The 22,474-nt window shown below is 46.0% G+C and overlaps 1 protein-coding gene across 3 annotated transcripts; it reads right to left on the bottom strand.

Moving 5' to 3' along the window:
• Positions 1-271: 271 nt before the first annotated feature.
• ZNF16 (zinc finger protein 16) lies at positions 272-22,464 on the bottom strand. 3 transcript variants are annotated; one of them, XM_045777405.2, is made up of 3 exons: positions 22,316-22,464; positions 18,915-19,119; positions 272-6,956 (listed from the first exon to the last, which is right to left on the bottom strand). In XM_045777405.2, the coding sequence occupies exons 2-3, from the start codon at positions 19,108-19,110 to the stop codon at positions 5,110-5,112; spliced, it is 2,043 nt and encodes a 680-aa protein (XP_045633361.1). In that variant the 5' UTR covers positions 19,111-19,119; positions 22,316-22,464; the 3' UTR covers positions 272-5,109. The 3 variants fall into 3 exon arrangements, with proteins under 3 accessions (XP_045633361.1, XP_045633363.1, XP_045633362.1); XM_045777407.2 differs by having other exon boundaries at positions 22,373-22,464; XM_045777406.2 differs by lacking the exon at positions 22,316-22,464 and adding an exon at positions 22,115-22,236.
• Positions 22,465-22,474: the final 10 nt, after the last annotated feature.

Raw genomic sequence — 22,474 nt, 5'->3', positions numbered from 1 at the left:
TGTTCAGCGGGGATTCTGTTTCTCACTCTCCCTCTGCCTCTCCCTTTGCTCATGGTCTCTCTCTCTCTCTCTCTCTCTCTTAAATAAATAAATAAATAAATAAATAAATAAATAAATAAATATAATCTTAAAAAAAAACCCAAAACAGCCCAGGAAGTTGAAGGGAACTTTCAGAGAAGTCACAACGCAGAGGAATTTGTTGATGTCCATAAACCAAAGAGCAGAGTGGAGGGTATGGGGGCCAAAGAGTGCTTAGTGCTGCTGCTGCTGCTTCTTTTTTTTTTTTTGAAGGTGTGGAAAGGAGGTATCTGGGGAGTAGGGAAGGCCTCTCAAACTGATCTGAAATGGCTTGAGAGGAGAGTCAAGAAAGGGATACTGACTTAGGGTCTTTATTGTGGTCAGTGGGTATGATGGGTGGGAGGATTGCCAAGCATAGGTGAAGGCTTGTGTGGTTTGAATCTTCTGCTGGTGTCAAAGGAGAGAGCACCCAGCTTTCTTATCACCTTGTCCGATGTGGGCATGGAGAATAAGGGGGATGAGGTTCCAAAGCTATCAGCAAACATCAAAAAATGGAACTAGACCACTCATAATTCACGTCTGGTATTTGAGGACTGAAACACACCATATTTAATCGAATTAGTGCTTGTTTAAATAAGTTATACAGCACTCTTGCAACCTGGAGCCTGAGGCTAGTGAGGGAGATGAAAATCCCACTGAATCCTTCTTCAACAGCTCAGCATTGTGTATTCTGAGAAACGACAAGAGTGCCTCAGCTGCTAGAGGGGATGAGGGTGTCCTGGTGAGACCTTGTACTGTGGCCTGTGTATGGGTAGAGACATCTACGACCTTGGCTGATATTTTGGGACATCTATCCGTGAGGCAGGAGATTCTGAGAGTTCTTTACCCTAAAGGGGGCAAATCTTAGGCAGTGACACAAGAGTTTGTAAAAATGTGCAGATGGCGCCATTCATTAGCCAGGCCATCCAGTGCTAAGATAATTGCCTGGAATTTAGCCAGTCGTGCTGATGTTTGGGGATATCCTGGTTAAGCAATGAGGAACAGCAGCTCCCCACTGAGCTCCATCACCTATGATGGTTGGCTCGTATAGTCTGTGAATTCTTACTGCTTTTCACTTAGTTCATCCCAAGAGGCTCCCCAGGTAGTTAAAGGGTCTGAGGAGGGCTGCCCTCCAACACCCTGGCATCCGGCAGGAACTGAGGACAGAGGAGGCTGCCTCTTCTGCATGTGGAATATGCCAGAGGGCCCAGGTTTGGCTTTATACTGTACCAATATACTGTGGCCTCAGCAGTTGGAAGGCCTTCCAATAGCAACAGTTGCTTTACAGGCTTAATTTGGGTTTGAATTAATCTCTTGGCTGTGCTGGGGGTGTTCTTCCCTAGAACCTGGAGAATAGCGATTTTTGTTGGGATGGTGGCAGTATTCAAGGGTTCTAGTAAGCATCTGCTCTCTGGAGTGTGGACTTCACTTGGCATGCCACCTAATGCCTCCTTGCAAATGTGTTCCTTCTGAGTGGCCACCTAATGAACACAGATCTCACATAGGGTATGGTCTCTCCCCTGAGCTAGAGTCAGCTGCAGCCTTGGTCTCAAGTACACAGATAGGTCTGGGATCAGACACACAACTCAGGGCCACTTTAAGGAGGGCTCCAATCCCATACTGCTGTCCCTAAACACCAAGTAATTATCAAGTGATTTAGGACAGCTAAATCTCTAACAAAGGCTCTGTTGGACTTGACAATGCAACGTGTGTGGCATGGGTGAGTGCATGCTGGCTTGCAGACAGTGGCCAGGATAGTGAGCCAAAGCATGAGCAGGTAGAACCCTGGGGTGCCATCGTGCAGATATTCCGCTCACAGTGCCAACTCCAATTCTTACTGTTACCTGCAGGCTGGATGCCCACCGCCCCCAAATTTGGTTCAGAGGTCAGGACTGACAATGCCACACACACCACAAGGGCATGAGGTTTATTACTTGGATAACTGAGGTCAGCAGGGCAGGGATCACAGGGCAGGTCCAAAGTGGCTTGAGGGGCAATGGTGAAGGGCACTGGCCTGGGTGTTTGCTGTGGCTGGGGGTGAGGCTGCAGCACACACCTCACACCTCCTGTCCAGCAGGGTTTGAATGGTTTGAAATCTGCTGGCAAAAAGGAGGGGGCACCCAGGCTTCTGAGCCCTCGTTCCCCAAGAAACATCTCCAAGGACGTCATGAAAGTCAAAAGAAATTGTAGCTGACAATTTGCTTTCCAGAGTTTCTCTTTGGAAACATGATATTCCAAAATTGAAATTCCTCAGGCTGCAGACAGCAGGCCCCTAAATTTGGCCAATTCTGCCCAGACACTGGGTAGGGACAAGGGCCCGGTGAAGCTTGACACCCACTCTTCCTTCCTGGGTCTAGACTCTGGCCTCCCACAGCTATGCCTCAGCCCCAGGGGGTCTGCCAAGGGTGCGGAGGTCAGAGGGGCAAAAGGAGTTGAGGAGGCAGTAACACAGAGGACATGCTTGCCACTAGAGCCTCTTCACACAGCAATGACCTTGTTAAAATGTAAGTTATCAAAAGCCTCCAGCATCTCCCATTTCACCCAGCATAAAAGCCAGTCCTTGTCATGGCCATAAGGCCTTTTGTGATATGGCCCATTACCACCCACCCCATCTGCTTCTCCCTCTGCTCACTCAACTCCTAGCCATACTGACCTGTGATGATTCTTGAACACTCTAGGCCTGCTTCTTCTCAGGGCCTCTGAGAAGGCCTCAGGCCTTTTGTTTGAAAACAAAAACTTTTGTTTTTCCCAGTTACAGCCCAGGCATTTTACCATATGATAACCCTACACACACCCAGAGTGTGGACATTGAGATCACAACTTGAGTTGAGCTGGTCATCTCCACTCTAAGCACCTCCGGAGTAACAGATGCTTGCTACCCTGCTTTCAATTTCCTGCTCACTCATGATCTGGGATGGTGGACTGCCCTTCTCCTGGGTCATTGTGTCCCCCTTGCTTCTGGGATCTTTCTGTAGTAAATCTTGTGAATTTAATTCCTTTGTTTGAGTGTATTGAAACTGTGCCTTCAATGAAAAAGACCCCAGGGTTTTCACTTTCCCAAAACAGGAGCTTGGATGCTGAGGGAGCTAACTGGTGACCTATGTGGGTGGCTTGTGCCTCCCCCTTCAGCAGGTCATAATCTGCACATTCCTAATTTACTACCCAGCTCTGGCTTCCCAAGAAAACTGGCTATTCTTGCTGTCATACCCTATCCCCCATCTTCAGCGGTCATTCTATTTGCTTCAAGTTGTTACTCAAAGGACATCTTGGTGAGGCCTTCCCCAACTCCTCAAAACACCCAGACCCTATTTCCTGCTTTCCTTTTGCCTCATGACAATCATAGCCACTAGTGCATTTTCTCTACCCACTGGAATGTGAAGTCCTCAAGGGCAGGTGTTTTTCTGTCTTGTTTCCTGTGTCCCCAGCAAATAGCATGCAGTAAGCCTCCCACAAGTATTTACTGGAAAAAAGGATGGAATCCAGGCTGAACAACAGGGAAAGTGAAGCCACAGAGGGTTGCCTGATGGTGAGAAAGCATGAGGGTGAACAGATGGAGGTCTGCACAGGGTGGAATGGACGGTTAGCACAGCAATGCTGTCAGCAAAACTGCAAATGTGGCAGCTTCTTCTCTAGGGTGTTTCCTTGGGAAGGTTGGGGTGAAGTGGAGGGGAGGGGGTGAGCAGTGATGGGTTACTCTGATGGCCTCTGAAAGAAGGGTAGGCAGCCCACTGTAGCCCAAGCCTGACCTGTGTACCCTTGAGCCAACTCTTCCACACTTCCCTCTTCAAACCTCTCCCTCCTCATTTGCAATTGATGGCTTTGCCTTTACTTCCTCGAAAGCACAGAAGTCAAGCCCCTACCTTCCTACGCTAACTGCAAACCTGCAAACCACATCTGCCCATTAATGCCTTTCTTCCTGGAAAAACAGAGGAGGTGGTTCTCTGTCCACCTACCCTAGGATATCCCCAAGTTGAGATGGACTGGCTGGCTGGCATCCAGGGGTCTCTCTGGTGGCAGATGTGTTGCTTCTGGGACAACTCCCACTGCTCCACAGCTCTGGGAAACTGAGGAGGGACCAGTTCTCACTTACTAGGGACAGTCACAGGTGCTCCATAAATGTTGAGATGAATGGGCATGGGAGAAAACTGAGCCTGGGAGCTTGTGAAGAGAACAGGAGGGGCATGGAGAGGACAGGCCTCTGTGCGGCCAACAACCAGGACCATATGGCACAGAGCCAGAGGGTAGGAAACAGCTGCTTGTGTAATTGTGCAGCAGCCCCAAGTGGGACCGTAAGAAAGCATGACCTCAGACTCAGGCACAAAGGAAAGGTGGCAGGAATCCTCAGTCTAGTGAATACATGGGAGGGACAAGAAAGGGTGAGGAACTGGTGGTAATGAGTACACACCACTTCTGGGGCAGGATGACTGCAATCAGACCTGAAAAACTCTTGACCTGATTTTATGTAAGCAGAATATCAATTATAACCATAGACAAAGAGTTCACTCTAGGGGCACCTGGGTGGCTCAGTGAGTTAAGTGTCTGCCTTTGGCTCAGGTCATGATACCAGTGTTCTGGGATCGAGTCCCACATGGGGCTCTCTGCTCAGCCAGGAGTCTGCTTCTCCCTCTGCCTGCCACTCACCCTGCTTGTCCCCTCTTCACTCTCTCTGTCAAATAAATAAATAAAATCTTAAAAAAAAAAAAAAAGAGTTCACTCTATGACTAATAACCAAAGAAAAGAATTCCTGTGGTTATTTTGAACCAAATGTCAGTTTACTTTTTTGGTTCTGTTTGATTATAGTAATAAACTCTACTCGTGAATATGCAGCTTCTATCATCTTTTCCCTCCTAACAACTATAACAAACTATACAAGCAAAACAAACAAGAAACAAGAAGTCACAGGAAGCAGGAGTGATGGCAGGGGAAGGAGGGTCTGGACTTTGTGGACAGTGGGATGGAGTTAAGGGCAGCAAGTGAACCTGGCTTCAAGTCTGGCAGGTGGGTGAGGCTGGGACACGGCCAGAGCCGTCAGGAATGGAGCTGTACTCCGTTTCACTCCCTGGTGTGGATCAGTTGGTGTTTGACCAACTTGGACCTCTGGCTGAAGGCTTTCCCACAAGCAGAGCAGTCATAGGGCTTCACGCCGGTGTGGATCCTCTGGTGCTGGATGAGGACTGAACGCTGACTGAAGGCCTTCCCACATTCACTGCACTTATAGGGCCTTTCACCAGTGTGAATTATCTGATGTTGAATAAGGTGTGAACTCTGGCTGAAGCCTTTACCACACTCAACACACGTATACGGCTTCTCTCCAGTGTGAACTTTCTGGTGGTGAATGAGGTTTGAGCTTCGGTTGAAGGCTTTACCACACTGGTTACATTCATGGGGTTTCAATCCATTATGGATTCTCTGATGCTGAATGAGAGTTGAACTCTGGCTGAAGGTTTTTCCACATTCGGTACATTCGTAGGGTTTCTCTCCGGTGTGAACTCGTTGGTGAAGGATAAGGTTGGAACTCCGACCAAATGTTTTTCCACATTCGTGACACTCATAGGGCTTGTCACCTGTGTGCACACCCTGATGCTGAATGAGGGCTGAGCTGTGGCTGAAGGCCTTCCCACAGATGCTACATTCATACGGCTTCTCTCCTGTGTGGATTATCTGGTGCTTTCTGAGCACTGAGCTGTAACTAAAGGCTTTTCCACACACATTACATACATGAGGCTTTTCTCCAGTGTGAATTCTCCGATGCTGAATGAGGCTTGAACTCTGACTGAAGGCCTTCCCGCAGTCACCGCACTTATAAGGTTTCTCTCCAGTGTGAACCCTGTGATGCTTAATGAGGTTGGAGACCCGGCTGAATGGTTTGCCACACTCATTACACTCATAAGGTCTCTCTCCAGTGTGAACCCTCTGATGCTTCCTCAGGTGTGAGCTCTGGCTGAATGCTTTCCCACAGTCATTACATTGAAAAGGTTTCTCACCTGTGTGAATCCTGTAGTGTTTAATGAGATTTGAGCTCCGCCTAAAGGCCTTCCCACATTCGTTGCACACATACGGCTTCTCTCCAGAATGAATTCTTTGATGCTGGATGAGGTTTGAGCTCCGTCTAAAGGCCTTCCCACATTCACTGCATTCATAGGGCTTCTCACTCATGTGAGACTTCTGGTGCTTTTTAAGGCTTGAGTTCTGGCTGAAGGCTTTTCCACATTCATTGCATACATAAGGCTTCTCTCCGCTGTGGTTACTCTGATGCCTAATGAGGTTTGAGTGCACACTGAAGGTTTTCCTGCACTCACTGCACTGGTAGGGTTTTTCACTCACATGAGATCTCTGATGATTTTTAAGAAATGAGCTCTGGCTGAAGGATTTTCCACATTCATTGCATATGAAGGACTTCTGTCCAGTATGGATTATCTGATGCTGAATAAGATCAGGGTTTCCTCTGAAGGTTTTCCCACAATCATTACATATGAGTGGGCTTTCAGCTATGTGAAACCCCTCATGGCTACTTAAGTCCATACTGTGTTGGAAGTTGTGGCCACACATGTCATACAGATGTGGCCTTTCTTCTGTAGGAATTCCCTGAGACGCTGTTGGGTTTGGGCTCAGACTGAAGCTTCTTACAAAGTCATCACAGCCCAGCTCTTTCTCTAAGGGGCTCCTAAGGCGCACTGCCACTGGTGTGAAGCCCCCCTCCTGGTAGAGTGACTGCACCCGTCTCTCACTGTCAGGGGTTCCCCAATCTCTCTCCAGTACATCATCACACAGTTCTCCAAGCTCAGGTGCTTGCGAAAAATCACTGGTATAGTTTTCTGATATTTCTGCCTGTGATTCCAAATCCTCAGAAACTTCTTTCTTCTGAAGAAATTCCTTGCCCTTAGTCCTGGTGTCCCAATCTGAAATAACAAACATAGTCATTTGGAAGGAAACAGGAAAATACAGATGAGACATCTGGGAATGTGTGACCCACTGGGGGTGGTAGTCCCAAATCTCTCAAGGGGACAAGAGAGGGGAGAGCTCCAAGGGGACGAGGCAGCAGGGCCCTCAATCTATAAGACTGACCCTCACCACCCCCCGACCCACATCTCAGAAATCACCTGTAGTTTCCCTACTGGTTCAAGTCAAAATCCCAGGTGCCCCTCTCCCACTGCAGGTCATCAGCAAGTCTTGTTGGCTCTACCCTGGAGGGCCTCAAATCCAGGTACTCACTGCTCTCACCTGTACAAGTAAAACATTATACACCTCATGCTATATTGTGTTTTTTTTTTTTTAAGATTTTTTTATTTATTTCTTTGACAGAGAAAGCACAGGTAGGCAGAGGGAGAAACAGACTCCCCGCTGAGCAGAGAGCCTGATATGGGGCTCGATCCCAGGACACTGGGATCACAACCCCAGCGGAAGGCAGAGGCTTAACCAACTGAGCCACCTAGGAGCCCCACCTCATGCTATATTGTTATTCATTGTACCCTTTTGTCTTTCCCACAATGTTTCTTGGGCCAATATTTTTCTTAGCACCAACTCATGGCATTCAGGCCTTGCCTCAGGAGTCACCAGTATGGAGAGGTGGGCTCTCTGCTGGCAGGTGCAGAGGGGACTGTTACCTTCAGAGAAGCAAGGGTGCTTCTGGTTGCATGGCAGGCTGAGAACTGGAGTGGGGACTTGTCTAAAACATCAGATTCTGTCCTGTTCAAAAGAAGCTTCAGAGACTGTGCCCTGTCCTACCAAAGCAACTCCTACTCCCTAAAACCCACAATTCTGACTGGTGTTAGCTGGACAATTTTGTGCCCTGGTACAATGTTACAGCTGTGTCCAACTGTCTGAAGGCAGAAATGTGCACAAGGTTCCTCATAACATCAGGACTCTGTCACCTCCTCCTCTTCTATCTTCACATCTGAAGGAACAAGGAAACCCTCACTCCCCTGGATCTCTCAGTTAAACGCAGATCTTAAGTCTCTGTCTCAAACACCCAGACCACTCTGTTGCTGTCTTTTCCTGCCTGGATGTTGAGTAGCTTACCTCCCCTTCCCCTCCTACTCACAGACACCCTAGTGTCATCAGAGCACTTTGACATTCTCCCAGGCCTTTCCTAAGCTCACCTCACCTCTGCTCTTGTTCCCTGAGCAGGATGGATACACTCACCTTAGGATCTGCCCTGCTTGGAACACTCTTCCCAGATGGTCCTCATGCTCCTTCACTATTTCTTTTTTTTTAAATGTTTTTATTTTAGAGAGAAAGAGAGAGTGAGAATGAGCGTGAGGGAGAGGGAGAAACTTAAGCAGACTCTGCACAGAGCCAGACATAGGACTTGATCTCATGGCCCCAAGATCATGACCTGAGCTGAAATCAAGAGTCAGACACTTAATGGACTGCACCACCCAGGTGCCCCTTCTTCCTTCACTTCTGCCTGGTGTCTGCCCAAACACATTTCATTGGAGAGACCTTCTCTGACCATTGCCCCTTCTTGCTATGGCCACATAGCAGTGCTCCATGTCCTGGGACTGGAGCAACCCCTCATTTGGCCACACTCAGTGGTGCTGAGTAGGTGGGTGGACACCCCTCCCCATGCTTCCTTGGGTTCATTGTCCTCTGACCTGCCCCTCAGTTCAGGCTGACACTGCCTCTCCCCATCTGCAAGTTCTGGGATCTAACAAAACAGCATTCTGTGTCCCTGTCTCATCTGGACACTTCTATTCCCTCTGGAGCCACCACAGTGATCTCAATGCAGACCTGGCCTGGCCACACACTCAGCCTGTCTGCCTGCCATGCCCACACATCTGGAAACCCCTCCACACTCCTTGCCAGACTCCTTGTGCCAGACTCTCTCCTATGGAACTCAGCCATGTGGCCGGCACAACACACGGGTGCCATGCTTTACCCTTCTGCTGACCCTCAGGCAGGCCCATCATCACATGCAGCATAAGGACTGACCATGTTCTTCTTTTTTTTTTTAAAAAGATTTTATTTATTTATCTGACACAAGAGAGAGGTAGCGAGAGAGGGAACACAAGCAGGGGGAGTGGGAGAGGGAGAAGCAGGCTTCCCGCCAAGCAGGGAGCCCGATGCGGGGCTTGATCCCAGAATGCTGGGATCATGACCTAAGCTGAAGGCAGATGCTTAATGACTGAGCCACCCAGGCGCCCCTGACCATGTTCTTCTGTGAGCTTCAGAGCTCCCTAAGTCAGGAGCCCTGGCTCTGGGGGTGTCTAGGAAATGTCCACATGAGGCTGGGCTCCTAGGAGTAATGGGAGGGCTCACTGAGGACTGCAGGGACAGGGGAGCTCCTATGGGAAACAAGGGTCTACACAGGCTGGCCCAAAGCTCACAATGTCCCCCAATCTCCCCAGCGACTGACCCAGGGAGACTCCCACCCTCCTCTGGCTACATATGGAGTAGGGACCAGAAGGGGATGACGCACAGGAGTCAATGGAGCTTTCCCATAAATGGTCAGAGGGTACCCATTTTAGGCTTTGTGGCTATATGGTCTTGGTCGTATGGTCTGCTTTGTTACAACCCTGAAAAAAACCTCAAAACCATTCTTTGCTTGCAGGCCATTAAAACAAACAATCAACAAAAAACCCCAACAAATCCCTGGCTAGCTGGATCTGGCCTGTGGGTCATAGTTTGTTGACCTTAAGATAAGGTCACTAATGTGGCTCAGGAGATGGTGACAATGATTGGTTTTTAGCCCCAAGCCACTGTTGACCTGGAAGCCTTTTATTGAGACAGGAGACTAAACAGTCCTGTGGGTGAGGATGGTAAGAGGTCACTTTGGATTTATTAAATCTGATATAATTCTTCTCTGCAATTTAAGGACTATTGGAAACAATGATCAAAGTTTCTCTTTTGAAAGGAAATGTAAAATTGGAAACGTAGTTTCCCTTATCTCTCTCTCTCTCTCTCTCTCTCTCTCTCTCACACACACACACACACACACACACACACACACACACACAAAGTTGGGTTTAAGGGGAGGCATCTGGCTGGCTTGGTCAGTGGAGCACGTGACTCTTCATCTTGGAGTTGTAGGTTTGAGCCTCATGTTGGGTGTAGAGATCACTTAAAAATAAAATATTTTAATAAAGAAAAAGTTGGGTTTTAGGGCAAAGAAAAATATGTGAAAACAAATGGAGTTGCTTGTGCTACCCTTGCTGCCCCATGACTGACCCCCACTGGAGAAAATGGTGAGGGTTCTCAACCCTTCTAGAGCACAACAGACCTATTCGTTTTTCCTGAGAGAAAGCACTCATTAAAGACCTTTACAATTAGTGGGTTCCAGGTTTGTGGAAAACAGCTTAGGTACGTACCCAAGTCAAAGCCATGCTCACGTGAATGCCACGTGTGCCTGTGGTGCACTGGCTGCTGCTGGTGGCACAGCAGTCCGCTCACCCAGGACCTAACCCAGCCACCTGTCATACAGACTCCCAAGGGCACCACATACTCAGGTGGGGGCTCCCCTAGTCTCCTATCTCCTGAGCAGCTTTTCTTTTCATTTACTTAATTTATGAGGTGAAATTTACCAAAAAAAATTGTTTAAAATGAACATTAAGTGGTATTTAGTACATTTACAATGTTGTACAATCATCACCTCTATTTAGTTCCAAAACAGTTCCATCACTCCAAAGTAGAGCCTCTTACCCATTGGTTTATCTTCTCTCTCCTGCCCAACGCCTAGCAACCCTCAATCTGCATTCTGTCTTTATACATTTATCTATTCCTGATATTTCTTATAAATGGGATATCACATGTGACTTTTTATGTGTGGACTCTTTCACTTAGTCTAATTAGTTTTTGCAAGTTCATCCACATTGTAGCATTTATCACTGCTTCATTCCTTTTTTTTTGGCTGAATAATATTCTATTGTATGGATATACCGTATTTGTTTATCCATTTGTCCATTGATGGACATCTAGGCTGTTTTGGAAACTGTGAATAGTGCTTCTATGAACATCATGTACATGTACGTGTTTGAGTACCTGTCTTCAACTCTGTGTATTTATCTAGCATTGTTGGGTCCTATGGCAATGCTATGTTTAAACTTTTGAGGAACAGCCAAATTTTACCCCATAGTGGCTGCACCGCTTCACATTCCCACCAGCATTGTATGAGCCTTTCAATTTCTCTACACCCTTGAAAACACTTGTTACATATTGAAGAATTACAACCACTCTAGTGGTTGTGAAGTGGTTATCTCACTGTGGTTTTGATTTGTATTTCTCAAATGACTAATGAATTTAAGCATCTCTTCATGTGCTTGCTGGCCATTTGCAAATTTTCTTTTGAAAAGCATTTATTCAAGTCCTTTGCCCATCTTAAAATTGGGTTGTATTTTCATTGTTGAGTTGTAAGAGTTTTTATATATTCTGGATACTACACTCTTACCAGAAATACAATTTGCAAAGATTTTCTCCCATTCAATAGGATGTCTTTTGACTCTCTTGATAATGTCCTTTGATGCCAAAAGTTTTCAATTGTGATAAAGTCCAACTTGCCTATCTTTTGCTCTAATTGCTTATGCTTTTGGTGTCTAAGAATCCACTGTCAAACCCAAGGTTATGAAAATTTATACCTGTTTTCTTGTAAGAGTTTAATGATTTTAGTTCTTTATTTAGGTCCTTGGGACATTTTGAATTAATTTTTGTATATGGTGTGAAGTAGGGGTCCCGGTTTATTCTTTTGCATGTGGATATCCACTTGTTCCAGGATCATCTGTTGAAGAATTATCTTTTCTCACTGAACGGTCTTGATACCCACGTTGCAAATCAATGTGTCACAGATGTCTGGGTTTATCTCCACACTCTCAGTCCTATCCCACTGATCTGTATGTACAGCTTGATGTCAGTACCAAATTGCTTTGATTACTAAAGCTTTGTAGTAATTTTTGAAACTGGTGAGTATGAGTCCTCTGACTTTGTTTTTCCTTTTCAAGCTTGCTTTGACTGTTGTGGGGCCTTTTGTAATTCTGTGACTCTAAGGGCTGACTTTTCAATTCCTGCAAAAAAGGCTGTCGGAATTTTGATGTGGTTGGTATTGAATCTATAGATTGCTGGATAGCACACACACTGAAACAGAATTAAGTTCAATCCATGGGGCACCTGGGTGGCTCAGTCGTTAAGCGTCTGCCTTCAGCTCAGGGCGTGATCCCGGAGTCTTGGGATCGAGCCCCACATCAGGCTCCTCCGCTGGGAGCCTGCTTCTTCCTCTCCCACTCCCCCTGCTTGTGTTCCCTCTCTCGCTGGCTGTCTGTCAAATAAATAAATAAAACCTTTAAAAAAAAAGTTCAATCCATGGATTTTATGTCTTTCCAATTATTTATGTATTGTTAATTTCTTTTGTCAAAGCTTTGTAATTCTCAGTAAACAAGTCTTTCACTTCCTTGGTTAAATTTATTTGTAGGTTCTTTTCTCTTTTTTAAAAGATTTACTTGGGTGAGAGAGAGAGAGAATGAGAGGGTAGAGGGGGGAGGAGCAGAGGGAGAGGGAGAAGCAGACTCCCTGCTGACGAGGGACCCTGACTTGGGGCTTGATCCCAGGACCTTGAGATCATGACCTGAGCCGAAGGCAGATGCTTAACCAACTGAGCCACCCAGGTGTCCCTATTTTTTCTTTTGATGCTATTTAAATGAAGTTTTCTTAATTTCCTTTTCAGATCGGTCATTGCTGGTATATAGAAACAACTGATTTTGTGTGTTGACTTATTCCCTGAAACTTGGCTGAATCCATTTATCAGCTCCTGCAGCTTTTTAATGGATTCTGTGGGATATTCTATATATGGGATCATGTCTTATGCAAACAGAGATAGTTTACCATCTTCCGTCTCAATTTGAAAGTCTTATTTTTCTTTCCTGATTGCGCTGGTTAGAACTTCTAGTATGATTTTGAATAGCAGTGGTAAAACAGGCAATACTTTCCTGATCACTAGGGGAAAAGATTGTAATCTTTCACTATTGTGTATAATGCTAGTTGTGGGTTCTTCATGAATGCCCTTTAACATACTAAGGAGGTTCCCTTATCTTGAGTTTTCCCAGTGTTTTTCTTTTTCTTTCTTTCTTCCTCTTTTTTTTTAAATCACAAAGTGTGCTTAATTTTGTCAAATACCTTTTCTGCATCAATGGAGATGATTATGGTTTTTCTCCTTCATTCTATTAATGTGGTAAGTGACATGGGTTGGTTTTGTTATGCTGAACTACCCTTGCATTCCTGGGTTACACCCATGGGTGTAATACTTTATTCCTGGGTCACTTTGGTCATTTTTTTGTTTGTTCGTCTTTAGGAATTTCTCTCTTTCATCTAGGTCATCTAATTTGTCAGTGCACAACTGTTAACAGTCTTCTCTTATACTCCTGCTTACTTTTGTAAGATCAGTAGTAATGTCCATTTCTGATTTTTGTTATTTGTGTCTTCAAAGCTATGTCAATTTTAATCTTCAAAAAACCAACTTTTGATTTTGTTGATTCTCTAATGTTTTCTACTTTCTATTACATTTCTCTCTCCCCTAATGTTTATTATTTCCTTCTTTCTGCTAGCTCTGGGTTTAGTTTACTCTTCTTTTCATAGTTCCTTAAGATATAAAGTTAAGTTACTGACTTAAAATCTTTCTTCCTTTTTAATGTATCCATTTACTGCTATAAATGTCCTTTCTGGCACTGCCCTCCTTGCATACTGTAAGTTTTTGTTTGTTTTCATTTGTCTGCAGGTGTTTTCTAATTTCCCTTGTGATTTTTTCTTGACCCATGGGTTAAGAGTATGTTGTTTTATTTCTACACATTTGTAAATTTTTCAGTTTTCCTTTTCCTGCTGTTATTGACTAGAGATAATAATGTTACATGATTTCAACTGTTTTTATTATTGAGATTTGTTTTGTGGCCTAACATAAGGTCTATGTTTGGAGAATGTCCAGGTACACTTGAGAAGAATTTGTGCTCCTTTGGGTGGGCATGTCCATCAGGTCTAATTGATTTACAGTGTTGTTCAAGTTCCCTATTACTGATCTTCTGTCTAGATGTTCTAGCCATTTTTGAAAGTGAGGTACTGAAGTCTCCAACTATTATTGTACAACTAGCTATCCCTCCCCTCAGATGTATATGTGTTCCATATATTCTGGGGTTCTCTTTGGCATGTAGACGTTTGTACTTATAGCTTCTTGCTGAATTGATTCTTTTATCCACACATAATGTCCTTCTTTTCTCTTGCTACAGTTTTTTACCTACTTTATTTTTTTCTGGTGTTATAGTATAGTCACCCACCTCTTTTGGTTACTATTTATTTGCATGTAATATCTTTTTTTCACCTTTCACTGTAAACTTATTTGTGTCTTTGGATCTAAAGCAAGCCTCTTGTAACAGTATATATGGCTGGATCATGCTTTTTCACCCACTGTGTTAATATCTGCCTTTGGAGAGTTTAAACCGTTTATAATTAATTATTGATAAGGAATTATTAATTATTACTAATTAATGATTTACTTGATTTTGCTATTAGTTTTTGGTATCTTCTACCTTTCTTGTCCCTCATTTCTTTCCTCTATTACGGTCTTCTTCTATGTTATGTTTTGTAGTGTACCATCTTAATTTTCTTCTCTCTTCCTTTTATGGACATTTTAAAGATATTTTCCTAATGGCATAATGGGGATTACAATTAATATCCTAATATCAAACAATGTAGTTTGATCCCCCCCATCCCAGCCATTTTAGTTTTTGTTCCCTCAGCTTTACTGAAATATAATTGACATACGTCACTGTGTAAGTTTGAGGTGCACAATGTAGTGATTTGTACACTGATACATGTACACTGTGAAATGACTACCATCATAAGGTTAGTTAACACATCCATCACCTTATATAGTTTTCTTTTCTTTTTTTTTTTTTTTAAAGTAATCTCTACACCCAACATGGAGCTCAAACTCATGACCCCAAGATCAAGAGTGGTATGCTCTACCGACTCAATCAGCCAGGTACCTCTTTTTTAGTGGTAAGAACTTTTGAGGTCTACTTTCTTAGAAATTTTCAAATATATAATACAGTATTGTTAATTGTAGTCACCATGCTGTATATTATGGTACATAAGAAAACCATCAAGTTTGAACCGGTCGCAACGTAGCCACAGCAGCATACAAAAACTCTGCTCTTAGACACTTCTGTTCCCCACCTTTGTGTTGTCACAAATGTATCTTTACATGTTGTATGTTTAATAACATAGATTTATAATTATTTTTAAGAATTTGTCTTTTAAATCATTTAGGAACTAAAAAGCGAAGTTTTAAACCAAAAACACAATAACACTAGCTTTTACAGTTACCACTGTAGTTACCTTTACCTGAGATTTTTAATCACTTATATGGCTTTCAGTCCCTACCTAGTGTCTTTTCATCTTTATCTGCAGGACTCCCTTTAGCATTTCTAATAGGGCAGGTCTGTTGGTAAAAAACATCCTCAGGGGCGCCTGGGTGGCCCAGTCAGTTAAGTGTCTGCTTTCACCTCAGGTCATGATCTCAGCATCCTGGGACTGAGCCCCACATCGGGCTCCCTGATCAATGGGGAATCTGCTTCTCCCTTTCCCTCTGCCCCCATCCTCTGCTCCTGCATGCTCTCTTTCTCCAATAAATAAATAAAATCTTTAAAAAAATCCTCAGCTTTTATTTATCTGGAAATATCTGGGAATATCATTTTGAAGGGTAATTCTGCCAGATAACAGAATTCTTGGTTGACAGTTTTTTCTCTCTCAGCACTTTAAATATGTCATCCCACTGTCTTCCAACCTCCATGGGTTCTGCTGAAAAACTGGCTGCTAATCAAATTCAGGGTCCCTTATATGAGACGGGTTGCTTCTTTTGTTTTCAAGATTCTGCCTTTGACAATTTGATTATAATGAGTCTTGATGTGAATCTCTCTGAATTTATCCTAGTTGGAATTTGTTGAGCTTTTCGAATGTATAGATTCATGTCATTCATCAAATTTGAGATGTTTGGGACATTATTTCTTCAAATATTCTTTATACACCTTACTCTCTCTCTTTTATAATGTGTATGTTGGTTTGAGTGATGTTATCCTACAGGTCCATTAAATCCTGTTCATTTTTCTTTGACCTTTATTCTTCCTGCTTCTCAGACTGAATAATTTCAATTATCCTATCTTCGAGTGATGCCTTCTCAAATCTGCTGTTGAATCCCTCCAGTGAGTGCATTTCAGTTATTGTACCTTTCAACTCTAGAATTTTTGCTCTAGTTCCTTAAAAAAAAAAAATTTATTTGTTTATTTGAGAGAGAAAGAGAGCGCTCCCAAGTGGGAGGTGAGGAGGGGGAGAGGGAGAGGCAGACTCCCCACTGAGCAGGGAGCCCAATGCGAGGCTGGAGCCCAATGGGGGGACCAGGACCCCAAGATCATGACCTGAGCTGAAGGCAGACACTTAAGCAACTGAGCCACCCAGGCGCCCCTGTTCTAGTTCCTTTCTATAATTATATCATAAAAGTTGTATATATAAATTGTATATTTATAATTGTATAAATTTAAAATCTCTTGACATTCTCAATTTGTTTGTACATTGTTTTCTTGGTTTCTTTTAGCTCTTTGAGCACATTTAAGACAGTGGTTCACTTTCTGCCAATTGATTTTTTCCTCTGAATGGGCCAGCCTTATTTTCCTTTTTCTTTGTATTCTTGGTTACTTTTTTGTTAAAAAGTGGACATCTGAATATTTATGTGGTTACTCTGTAAATCAGTCTCTCCCTCCTCCAGGCTTTGCTGTTATTCATTGTTGAAGGGTATAGTCATTTGTTCATTTAGTGATTTTCTAAGTTTTGCAAACTAAAACTAGTCTGTCATGTATGGCCGCTGAGGTCTCTTTCTTCAGCTTGTGTTCAGCTAGTGTTTTGACAGATACTCCCTTGAACACTAACAGTAAACGAAAAGTAATACACCTCTCCCAGTCTGTGCGCTGGGTACTACTTTAACACTATATATAACTATCTTAGCTTCCTGCTTTTACTGAGCTGAGAGATGAGTCAGAGGTGAAGCTATGATTTTCTGAGGTCTCTCCTGAGCATGTAGCCTGTCCTGGGCATGGATACCGTCTTCTAAATTCCCTGATATACAAGGGTGCTTTCGAATGTCCTCGTTTCCCCAGCTTTCCCTCCTAGGCTCTAGGTGGTTGACTGTACTGTTAACTGACGTCCCAGGTGGCTGTGGGGTTTTAGTTCCCTTACATGTTTCTGAACCCAGGGCTTTTGTGCCCTAAGTTCTGAGTTAGGCAAACCAGAGACAAGCACTTTGCATTAATCCTTTGTCCAATCCCACACAGGTTAGGACAAACAATAATTTTTGAATAAGATCTTCTCTGCTCCCTTTGGATCAGGGACCACCATCCCACGCTGGGAACAAAAGCTGCTACTGAGCCAGGGAGTGTTTGGGAGCAAGAGCAAGGAAAAACACCACAAAGCTTTCCTACCATTTTCAAGTGCCCTTTTTCTTGATTTAGCATTACCTGGTTGTTGTAAACCTATTTTCTAGATTTAGATTTTTGACAAAGTTGGTCCTGGCAGTTTCTGCCTGTTGTTGGTTTTTTTTTAAATGTTAATGTGGAAGACTGGGTATTTGGAGCTATGTACTCCACCATTTTGTTCCACAGTGGCTTTTTTAAACATGAGTCACTATCAACCTGCTGTTGTTTTTCTTTCTTTTTAATGGAAATAGGGCCTGGCCTCCCTCATCATTCTCTGCCCAGCATACCATTAACCATTTGGTTCACATTCTGCCTCTGCCTGGGGGCAGTCAGGAGGCCTGTCTCTCGGGGCCACTTCTTGGGACCTCATCATGTCTCTCATCCCCTAACTCTCCTGCTCCAACACACCCAGGACTGTCTTGTACCACCTCTGCCTGTTGGGGGAGGTCAAGAGGATGTGACTACTGGTTGACTTGTGAGCTGAATCCAGGTGACTGGAGGCTCCTCGTGCTTTTCCCTGTCCTTGAACGTACATTCTGCTTGCCTTCCCTGCTCCCAGAAGCTGGTGCAAGGACACAGCCTTGAGATAGTGATGTGGTGCTGTGACCATCTAGACAGTGTATGTAACTAAACCCAGTTAAAGCCACGATATCAACTTTAGATTTGGCAGGTGGGTGCTGGGGTCTATTCGCATTGCAGCCACCCAAGACAAGCCTCTTAAATAAGTTCCCTTGCTTATGACCAACCTGGGCGTCCTGCCTCGTTCTTCAGACTCTCCTTCCCCTCCACGTACAGAGGCCAGGTTAAGTTATACCTGGGAGGCCTGCGAGGTTTGCGAACCAACACTGCCATTAGCCCAACCTTCCCTGGCCACAGAATCTGACTAGGGTACTCAGCCTAGATGTCCTGAAGAGTGTCCTCTTATATACCAGCCACCATCGAGCTCCAGTAAGGAGAGCTAACACTGAGTAACCATCCTCATCACTGCTGAGGGGTCCATAGAAAAGGCAAGCTAGTTGAGGGCTCCTCAGGAAAGGACTCTCTAGTAGAGTTCGAAGGTGGATGGAAGTGGCTAGGCAGTGTGAATGCAGTCAGAAGGAGTAGGATTACAGCCTGAATCAGGACTGTATCCTAAATGCAGGGGACTACCACCAGCCTAGTAGTTGGGCTGGGCAGGGGTCAGCTGGTGAGCATAATATCACATGCTTCTATGTCAGGTGGGGAAACACAGTGTCCTGCTCAGGCACCAAGACAGCATGGGGCCTGGCCAAATTCCCCTCTGATCTCTAGACTTGGCCCTCAAGTCCATGGGGCACCCCATCCCTAATGATGACATGGATGCCTCCTGGGGGTAAGGACAGGGTGACATGGACAAAGTCCCTCCAGAATGAGGGCAACCAGCGGGGAACTTGTTCCCAGTACCTGGCTGCTGATGGTGAGAGGGGGTGGTTCCTGGCTCAGTGTAGCCACAGCAGTGGGGATCACGGAGTGCAGATCCAGCGTGGGTCACAGCAGGAGCATCACTCACACAGGCCTGGGCTGCAGGGATCCAAGGGGATGGTCCAGGACCTGAGGGCTCCATTTCTGTCTCTTCAGAGCGAGCCCTGAGGCTGGGCATGGCTGGGACCTGGAGACCAGCAAGGATGCAGGTGAGTGTACAGAGGAGCTAGCTCCCACCAGGCAGGGGTCTCTTCTACCCCTACAGCCTGAGACCTGACATAGACCTGGTGCTAGGTCTCAGGCAAGGGGTAAGATGCTGACCTCAGGGCAAGGTGAGCACACAATGTCCCATGGGCACCCAGGGGAGGGCCCAGGGCTGACGTGATAGGAGAACAGCCCCACAGAGACTGCACCCACGGTGGGCCCACCCCTCATTCCTGACACAATGTCCTGAAGGTGGACCATCAGATCCATTCATAGTAGAGAAGGAACTCAAGCATTTGGGCAGCTAGGGGTAGCCTATACTTCAGATGTGCATATGGTCACCATGGTGTCTGAGTTGCGCCCCCCCTGGCAGCATCGAGGTCTCCACCATCCTGAGCTGTCTTCCCACTGCACCAGTGGCTCCCTCCCAGGCTCCTTCTTATTTCCCGCTTCATGTTGGTACATCAGGGTTCACTTCTGAATCTACATCAACTTCCTCGGTTAAGGAAGGCATCAACACCCTTATCCTGTGAAGATTCCCAAGCTTGGGCTCATTTCCAGTTCTAAATGCTCCTTCTGAGATACAATACTCCCACTGATACATGATGGGTCCCCCATATGGACCAAATTAGTGATTTCCCCCACCTCTCCCATTGCCCTGTCTCTGCAAATGCACCAGGCCGTGCTCAGAGGCCCACCTGTATTGTGGCAATACCCCTTGGCCCCTTATTCACACTGCACCACTGATAGGTTATAATCACCCCTCTGTCTTTCAAGGGTAGAGAAAACAAGTCAAGAAATGCTGGCAGAAGCATACGGTAGACACTGCCTGCCTACTGGGGAGTATGTAGTATAAGCCCTGACAGTTGCTTTGTTTTGTTTTGTAATGCAAGTGCCTGAATTAAGCCTTGATGCTGAAGCACCCACTGCAAACAGGCATCCGTTTCAAAGATGGAACAAATGCCAGCCACTGGACTAGATAAAGAGCCAGGCCGCCTCCCCTCACGGAGCCTTTGTTTTAGAAATCTTGGTTGATTCTGATTACTGGCCATGTGGCCACTTGCTATTTTTCTCTTCCTGTGCTTTAAATTCCCACTCTTATGTTTTATTTTATTTTTTTAAAAGATTTTATTTACGAGAGAGAAAGAGAGAGAGCGCACCTGTGATGGGGAGAGGCAGAGGGGGAGGGAGAAGCAGATTCCCTGATGAGTGGGGAGCCTGACTTAGGGCTCTATCCCAAGACCCTGAGGTCATGACCTGGAGCTGAAGTCGGATACTTAACCAACTGCCAGGCACCCCTCCACTCTTACGTTTTAAACTCACCAATAAAGAGTGAGCCCACGAAACCCTAGGTCTCCACCCTCAACCTCAATAAAAGCAGAAATCCAGGCCAGTGCACCTCTCTCTCATTACCAGAAACCTCACTATGTGGCCCCAGGTGTGCTAATTTGCAGGCCCTGTAAGTAATAATCCTTTATTTTTTGAAAATTTCCTAATGGTTGTTGCTAAAGGGGACTGTGCAATCATAGTTAAGAACCACACGGGTCGATCCAACCAAATCGTTGGTTTTTGACAGGCTGAGAGGAGCACAAAACAAGAGGCAGCAAGGAAGGAGTGGCGCCCTGGGGCAGGCAGGCATTTAAACCAGGCCTAGGGAAGGGGACTTAGGCAATGGTTAGAAAGGTAGAACATGGGGCAAAGGTGTGGACAGAGCTCAGAGGCAGGGTCATTGGGGTACAGACTATCAGAGGCCATGGCTGCCTGACGGTGAGGCACTGACCATGTTTCTATACTAGGACAGACAGAACTAACCTGACATGGGTGCTCAGAGGAACGGTGCAGACAAGATTCAAAGCAGGGAGAGCACTGACTTAAGGTGCCTGTCCGTGGAGCAGCAGAATGGAGAAGATGTTGCTTCCATTGGGGGGGGGGCGTTCCTCTCCCTCTCCCAAAGGGAGATTCAGTCATTTGCAATATTTGTTCACTTTATTTTATTTATTTATTTAGAGATTTTATTTATTTATTTGACAGAGAGAGAGGCAGCAAGAGATGGAACACAAGCAGGGGGAGCGGGAGAGGAAGAAGCAGGCTTCCCAGCAGAGGAGGGAGCCCGATGTGGGGCTTGATCCCAGGACCCAGGGATCATGTCCTGAGCGGAAGGCAGACGCTTAACAACTGAGCCACCCATGCGCCCCTCGTTCACTTTATTTTAAAATTCTTGAAATTATTATCACCGTCACTGAATGGGGGCACAATCACAAATTTTCAAAATTCAAAGGCAAAAAAGGACTTATGGTGAACCACTCCAGCTACTCTGCTCCCCTTCCCAGTTGCTAATGTACCCTTCCAGAATATTCTATGCTCATTTTACATCTTGTTTTTCTCACTTCAGGATCTTGCCCAGGAGGACACAGACCGAATCTCTGGTAAACACAATGCCCCTCCACACCCATGTGCACATTCCAACCCCTGGAACCTGTGGATATAGTACACTACACAGCAAAAGAGACCTTGCAGAAGGGATTATCTTGGTGGACCCAATCCAATTACACGAACCCTTGCTGACTCTGGGATGCAAGGTCCCTGTGCAAGGACTGGGGCCTCAGGAACTAAGGACAGTCAGCAAGGAAACATACACTTCAGTACAGTAACCTCAAGGAATACGATTCTGCCAACGAGCCCAGAAGCAGATTCTCTTGCTAAGCAGAGACAACTGGAAAGACCGGCAGCCACCAGCCCACACTGCAGGAATCCACGGGATGGGCATGGCTCATCTCTCAACTCCACTCGCTTGGGGGAGAATAAATTCCTCCCCGTCACCAGAGCCTCTTCGCCCCCTGCAGGGTGAGTGCACCACCCGGGGCCTCCAGGTAGGACACCTGGCGCCTCACGACCACCTCATTTCTCACACAGCTCAGTACAGATCTGACGTTCGCACCCAAGTCTTGAGGCCCCTCCTCCACCCCAACACCACTCACCGCACACCTGCCCCGTCGCCACGCGGTCCTGCGGCCTGGCTCCAGGGCGTCAGGCTCCGCTGTCCCGGGCACTCTCCGGAGGGCGCCCCTCACGCCCGCTCCCGGAGGCGCCCTCCGAGGCCCCCAACCCCGCCCAGGCCGAGCAGCTCCCGCCCCTCTGCCCACGAAGCCCGGTCTAGACCACCGGCGGCCGGCACCCACCCCGGGGGCATCGGAGTCACGCGGGAGCGCGGTTCGTAACGTGGAGGCTTCACCTACGCGAGCTCCTCCCCTCGCGGGGGTCGCTGCCGGCACCGCGCAACGTCGCAGGACCACCGCGGCTGGGCCCAGAAAAGGGCTCCGGAAATCCCTCCCCCGACT

The sequence above is a fragment of the Ursus americanus genome, chromosome 9 (genome assembly GCF_024610735.1).
Source record: "Ursus americanus isolate L20-20 chromosome 9, mUrsAme1.1.p, whole genome shotgun sequence".
NCBI lineage: Eukaryota > Metazoa > Chordata > Mammalia > Carnivora > Ursidae > Ursus > Ursus americanus.
This window is presented reverse-complemented; position numbering and strand designations above follow the sequence as displayed.

Coding starts and splice junctions, on each gene's coding strand:
- ZNF16 (XM_045777405.2), bottom strand. CDS start 19,110: ATGCCCAGCCTCAGGGCTCGCTCTGAAGAGACAGAAATGGAGCCCTCA. Junction 6,957..18,914: donor CTCTCACCATCAGCAGCCAG/GTACTGGGAACA, acceptor TTGTTATTTCAG/ATTGGGACACCAGGACTAAG.